Source organism: Helianthus annuus, chromosome 14 (assembly GCF_002127325.2).
Source record: "Helianthus annuus cultivar XRQ/B chromosome 14, HanXRQr2.0-SUNRISE, whole genome shotgun sequence".
NCBI classification, from domain to species: domain Eukaryota; kingdom Viridiplantae; phylum Streptophyta; class Magnoliopsida; order Asterales; family Asteraceae; genus Helianthus; species Helianthus annuus.
In genome coordinates this window covers 143,141,045-143,147,303 of record NC_035446.2, presented here as the reverse complement: position 1 = coordinate 143,147,303, position 6,259 = coordinate 143,141,045, and the positions used below count along the sequence as shown (strand labels likewise).

The following is a 6,259-nucleotide window of genomic DNA, read 5'->3' as shown; positions in this document are numbered from 1 at the left end:
TTACAACATTACGTTTACGACGACGGGGTTTGAGAAACAAGGTTCATAAGGGAAGTGATTAAAATGAAATAATTATGGATTAAATGTGATGCTTTTTTTATTACTAGTGGGAATGCCCGTGCGTTGCAGCGGGTGTCCTGAATGATTTCATATTCAATTTGCTTTTTCAATTATATACGTATAACTGAAAATGAGCCACTATGAATTATATATTAAAGAGACGGTTCGGTGTTCCGAATAGATCTTGTAAACATTGCTTAAAACATAGTAAGAACAAACTTATTTTGTATATTTGTTATCAAAATATCAATTAGAAGACACAAAACTTGCCAAAGTAAAAAATAGGAGCTTATTGAATCATAGAAAGGTAAACTAACCATTTCTATCTGTGTTTACAACCAAAGAGAAGCTTATTGGATCAAAGATAGGTACACTAATAAAGAAATTAGAGGTCTTCATAAACTGCCGAAGCCGACCAAACCTCGCATACCAAAAAAAGTCGGTTGGTTTGGCCGGTTTATGGGCCGGTTCATAGTTAAGTTTTAACGGTTTGACGGTTTAGAACTTGGAACTGAAGGTTCGAAATCTATTATTTGTTTTTTTAGAAATATAGGATTATGTACATATATTATGTTCGTGAAAGATCATTACCATAAGGTAGACCTAGCAAACGGGTAAGGTTGGGTTGGGTCATGGGTCAAAACGGGTTCGGGTCAATTATAAAAAAGGGTTGCTTCGGTTCGGGTCGAAATGGGTCCGGGTCAAAACGGGTCCGGGTCAGAACGGGTCCAGGTCAGAACGGGTTTCGGGTCGGGTCGGGTTTTTTTTACAATATAACTTTGGTGATCATACGGCCCATAAGTACTGTTATTACACGCTTAGTTGCTTCACCGATGTCTCGTTTGAATCAAAACTTATTAGCATTCATAAAAAAGGACGTAAACATGTATTCACAGCAGCTGGATACTGAAAGATGTGAACCTGGATTCAGCAGCTGTTAACATGTATACACAGCAGCTTGTTTGAATCAAAACTTATTGGCAGTGAATATATTTTTTTTTAAATATGAACCTGGATTCAGCAACCGTTAACATATTGATGGCAGTTTCATTAGTAGACATATTCTCGCTATAGATGTGCCACTTATATCTTCAAGGTCATTACGTTTCCTACTATACGTCACACACTTGTGTACATCCAGTTTACTATCATTACTCTCACTTTGATGCAAGTCAGCAACCGTCAACGATGCAGCAGGCAGGCAATTCACGTCTGCTTTCGCATTAGCATCTTGCGCAACACTTTCAGTCCCTTGTGAGGATGAAGCGTTGTTAAGCGACGGTGACGAATCCATGAATACGATTCTCCTTTTCTTGATCGGTAAATGTTTGGCCGAGGCTTCCATCTGCAGTTCACAGAAACCGAAAGCGAATCATAATTAAACTTTTCAAGCCAAAACAATCAACATAAACAATCCTTATCAAAACAAGGTGATGTTCTTCACCTTATCAGATTCCAAAACAAGCAGTTTCAACCGGTTTGAATCCATAGCAACCGTTTTAGCAACCACTGTTGATGAAGCAACGGTTGGACAAACCAGCCGTAGCTCAGAAAACTTCTTTTCCAACGTGTATTTTTCGTTCAATAATTGCCGTTCCTGATACGATCAAATCCAAAGTTATAAAATATTTATTTCTATACATGAAATCAAACAACAAATAAACCAATGGCAAACAAGTAGAAGAAAACATACCCTGACACTTGCTAAGGTAATTTGTTGTCCAAGATACTGGATTTCCTCCTTTTGAGCTTTCAAGCGTGCAAGGTGTTCCTAAAAAATTAGCAATTACAGAAAATGTATGAGAAAAATAATGGGTGCAAACGAGCCAAGCTACTCAAGTCGGTTCGAAACGAGCTCGAGCCCAAGCCTAAAAATAAGTTTGTTTAGTAAACGAGCCTGATACCGAGCTTCACTTATCGAGCTCAAGCCGGCTTGCAGCCTAAACGAGCCCGTTAGTTATATAATTTTTAATTAATATATTAAATATATATCTAAGTAATAATAATTATTAGTTATGAAACTGTGAAAATATAACTAAATTATATACAAAATAATAATTATAATTAATATAAATAATTGATAAATAATAAACGAGCCAAGCTCGAGCTTGAAACTCTACCTACAAACCAAGCGGAGCTCGAGCTTTCATAAGTTAATCAAGCTTGAGCTCAGGCTCGGCTCGTTTGCACCCCTATGGGAAATACAAATTTTATTATAAACGGGTCGCTTCAGGTTGTGTTTTAGCTCAAACAATTCAAACGAGTAAAATAAAAAAAAAGCTTGAAGTGTCCAAATATTTTTTATGATTATAACCCCTTAAATCATCTTCTTCAAAAATAAGATTATTACTGAAGAAACACAATTTTTATAACCATATTTGGCACACTAATTATTATGTTTCAGATCAACCCAACCCTTTTTGACAATTATAAACAGCCATGTAGTATACCTGTTCTTCCGAAGAATACGCAGTATTATCATTTACCATTTGAGGATTAAGCCTGTTAAAAAAACATTGGTTACAAATTAGGCATCCTTAAAAAGTCAATGGAGAGAATAAGCATATACTTTGTACATGTTATTATAAACTATTATTATTACCCGGTTGTTGGATCAGAGGCTCGTGTCTCTGAATACCATGGAGCTATTATTCATCAGCTTTCTATCAGAAGACATTGCGTCGGGATTTTCAAATCCTCTAGAAGACCACATTTAGTTGTTGAATACACGGATTCCATTTTATCCGTGTTTGAGAGTGGGTCAAGTTGAAGACCTAACAATGGTTGAGTAGATAAGTGACGTATTCTCAAACGTGCACGGAAATTGCAAAGGAAATAGAAGTGGTAGAATGGGCGGGTTGGTAACAATGATTATATCAATGTGATTCGGCCCTGTCCTCTGTTTCCAAACCATCCAAAAGATGTAAATTTTCAACTAATAAACGCATCCAAGAACTGGAAAAGAGAGATTAAGATAGACCATTGGACCGAGAACTCGAGAAGATGTCTTGTCATCTTCCATTGCCGGAATCCATAGCCATCGTCGTGTCAAACGTAATACAAAAAACAATTATTAAACGTAATACAAAAAAAAACAATTATTAAACAACTAAACGTAATATAATAAAAAAAGAATAACAATCATCTGGATATCGTCAAACAAGAAATAAACAAGTCATATATGCAAATAACAACCGAATAAATCGAAGATTATTATTCATTCATACACAGAAAGTAGAGTTTAGACCGCAGATCAAGTCGTAAATGATGACGTCGTATCAGAATCAGTGATTTGATCAGCAACAAAACTCTGTAACTTCCGCTTTAATTCTGGCCATTGGATCCTTCAACCGAAGAAGATACAGTAGTAGTACTGAAACGATTAATGACAATTCTTGATTTGATAATAGGATGTGTAAACTTTCAAATTCGAAAGTCAAAACAATTGATGACAAGTCAGGTATGACATGAAATATGACAATTAATGGTTAAAAAGATAATAAACAAGAACTGGTCATCAGAAAACACTTTAGACAAAAGATTAAATCTTTTCGAATTCCCCTTTTATATTTATACAACAATACTATAAAGTGAAGCATTACCACTTAAATCTACAACTCCAAAACAATAGGTACAATACAAAATATATAAGGAAGATCTCTGACCTTAAATTGCAGGCGAATCAAAAAAGATGAAGACGTGAACTGCAGAGACTTTAACATACATTGGAACCGAATTTCTACAACAATAAACTGCAAAAGAGATGAAGTGTTAATGGGTTGCGCAAGCCACTAAAAGTAGTTAAGAAACGAATCAATATCATATACACAACCTGAAGGTATGGCAACACCCATGTGTCATTCGGATTTGTTAAACCCGTATCTCTATAGAGAACTTATACCATTGATTTTAGGGTCTAGCGTACAAAATACATGAAGATAATCCAAGTCTAAAAACAGTGATGTTGTGTTTTAGTCTCTTCTCTTTCTGTTTGAACCTAAGATATTAACCAACATAAGCTGCAATTGGAAAAGACCAAAAAAGTCATGCATTAATGCTTGACTATCTAATGTTAAGCAACCCAGAGAATTATAAAAGTTCAAATCAGAAGTCAAAGAAGTTGCGTTCTACCTGATGCAGTCCGCCACCCATGAACACGAATAATCAATCGAACTTCTGGCTCCACCTGTTCATTGAAACAATGTAATTGTTTTATTTTATAGGAATCTATATATAGCATCAACAAAACCAAAACTGGCTTCAAATTTATATGTAAAACTCATACGAGCATTAAATCAAACACCTTGTGTGCAGAACTACAATTTCTCTGTAGAACTTTAATTTATCTGAACGAATGAAAACAATTGGATACGATCTAACAATAATTAAAATCACCTGCTCAAATCGATCAACCAGAGGCCGTCAAAACCATCAATTTTAGCAGGAAACGAAGTCGAAGTTTGGTGACCACCATCATCTGGGACCGATCTGTTTCGTGGTAGCAGAAAAAATAGGATGATCGATCGAGTGAAGGAAGAACAATCGTCAGTGACAGTGGAATTTCTTCGTTGTTTCGAAGAGCGTGATTGAACGATTGGTCGTCTAGGGTTATAGCAATGAAATGGTTGAAACTGATAGAGAGCTCTACGGTTTCCGCATTAAATTTGGTTGAATTAAATGTGATAAAAGTGTCAAGAAACAGAATTGTAGAACCGCAAAATACAGTGAACTCAGGGGCAATTTTAGAAGAAATAGATGAAAAATTAGAGGAAAAGGCATGACTATTGGATTGTCATCTTAAAATTTTTAAGGAAATTACCTTTTTTACCTAAGAGATTTATTATATAGTATTATAGAAGATAAATGTTTCCTGTATTATAAACTAGAATTTTGACCATGCCGCGCGTTGCGGCGGCAAAATCGCGTTTGTGACTTGGTAACACGCGTAATGATGATGACATTAACGTATGGTGTCCACACATGGCGTGATGTTTTGGACTGTGTTACATACATTACGTTCGTGTCATTAACGTCATTTGACAGCAATGTAAAGTAGTAAAAGTAATTTAGACATTAACGTGGTTAGGCATAAAAAAACATAATAATGTATCACACGTTACATTTACAATGTAAAGTCGTAAAAGTAATTTAAATAAAACTAAGTGTCAAGTTATTAAGTAGAAAATGTTGGCGGTCAAATTTGTCAATTACCAAAAGTTAGAAGTGAATGTGTAACTTATTAAAGATGAGGGTTAATAGTGTTTCATATCAAAAGTTTGAGAGTGTGACCCGTACGTTGCGGCGGGTGTGAACTCGATCGTTTTCGGTGTGCGGTTTTTATTTGATTTTCGTTATATTGTTAAAGGAGAAAAACATTTTAAAAATTATCAAAAAAGATGTTTAGGTGATTTTAACTAAAGGTAAATAGTTTAAAAAAAGAGAGAAAACAAAAAGAAAAAAGTGAGAATATATATTGCAGGAAAAGATATGTTTGCAAAAAATTTGTCGTGAAAGGAAAAGAAAAAAAAAAGAAATCAGTTGAAGGAAACCATTTAAAGAGTCAAAAGAGAAGAATCGAACTCAGGTGGAACTCTTGCAGACCACATGGCTTAGCCATTTAATCCAACTATCTATTCATTTACATCTTTGCTTTCAAATACTAATATAAACAAACAATGTCGGTGGCTTTTGATTTGACAGCCACCGACATTTGTCTTTAATATTATATAAATGTGATGAGATGCATATTTAACATCAACATATCATCGCTTTCACTAGAATGATATACAATTAATTACTGATTGTCACAATATTAAAATTTACATTAAATAAAAATGAACAGTAGAGGTATGTTGTTAATTAAACTTTAAGATACTTTGTTAGACCATTCATAACCCGGACATCTGAAGAGGTCTGTTGACAGATGTGAATGATGTGATAGCTAATGTAGAATAGAGAAGTAGGGGGCTTTGACACAGAAGTGAGAAGGGGGCATCGTAACCTTCGTTGCACAGTCATAAAACATCTACACATTAATCTTTCTACAACATAGAACCAAAAAATGACTTCACAATGCACTTCATCAATGCAAGTCTACTGCATTCAAAATTAACATCCCGCCGCAACGCGCGGGTTAACGTGTAACAACCCTCACTAAAAAATTAATATTTAGTATGATAATTATGCAATAAGGAAACCC

At 34.9% G+C, this 6,259-nt stretch overlaps 1 protein-coding gene across 5 annotated transcripts; it reads right to left on the bottom strand.

The window, feature by feature from the left end:
- Nucleotides 1-901: 901 nt before the first annotated feature.
- LOC110904093 lies at nucleotides 902-4,806 on the bottom strand. 5 transcript variants are annotated; one of them, XM_022149905.2, is made up of 11 exons: nucleotides 4,456-4,806; nucleotides 4,192-4,246; nucleotides 3,893-4,079; nucleotides 3,726-3,812; nucleotides 3,288-3,433; nucleotides 3,041-3,075; nucleotides 2,663-2,959; nucleotides 2,511-2,562; nucleotides 1,754-1,831; nucleotides 1,505-1,657; nucleotides 902-1,405 (listed from the first exon to the last, which is right to left on the bottom strand). In XM_022149905.2, the coding sequence occupies exons 8-11, from the start codon at nucleotides 2,547-2,549 to the stop codon at nucleotides 1,088-1,090; spliced, it is 588 nt and encodes a 195-aa protein (XP_022005597.1). In that variant the 5' UTR covers nucleotides 2,550-2,562; nucleotides 2,663-2,959; nucleotides 3,041-3,075; nucleotides 3,288-3,433; nucleotides 3,726-3,812; nucleotides 3,893-4,079; nucleotides 4,192-4,246; nucleotides 4,456-4,806; the 3' UTR covers nucleotides 902-1,087. The 5 variants fall into 5 exon arrangements, with proteins under 5 accessions (XP_022005597.1, XP_035839231.1, XP_022005601.1 ...); XM_035983338.1 differs by having other exon boundaries at nucleotides 2,663-2,834; nucleotides 3,041-3,433; XM_022149909.2 differs by lacking the exon at nucleotides 3,041-3,075 and having other exon boundaries at nucleotides 2,663-2,834.
- Nucleotides 4,807-6,259: the final 1,453 nt, after the last annotated feature.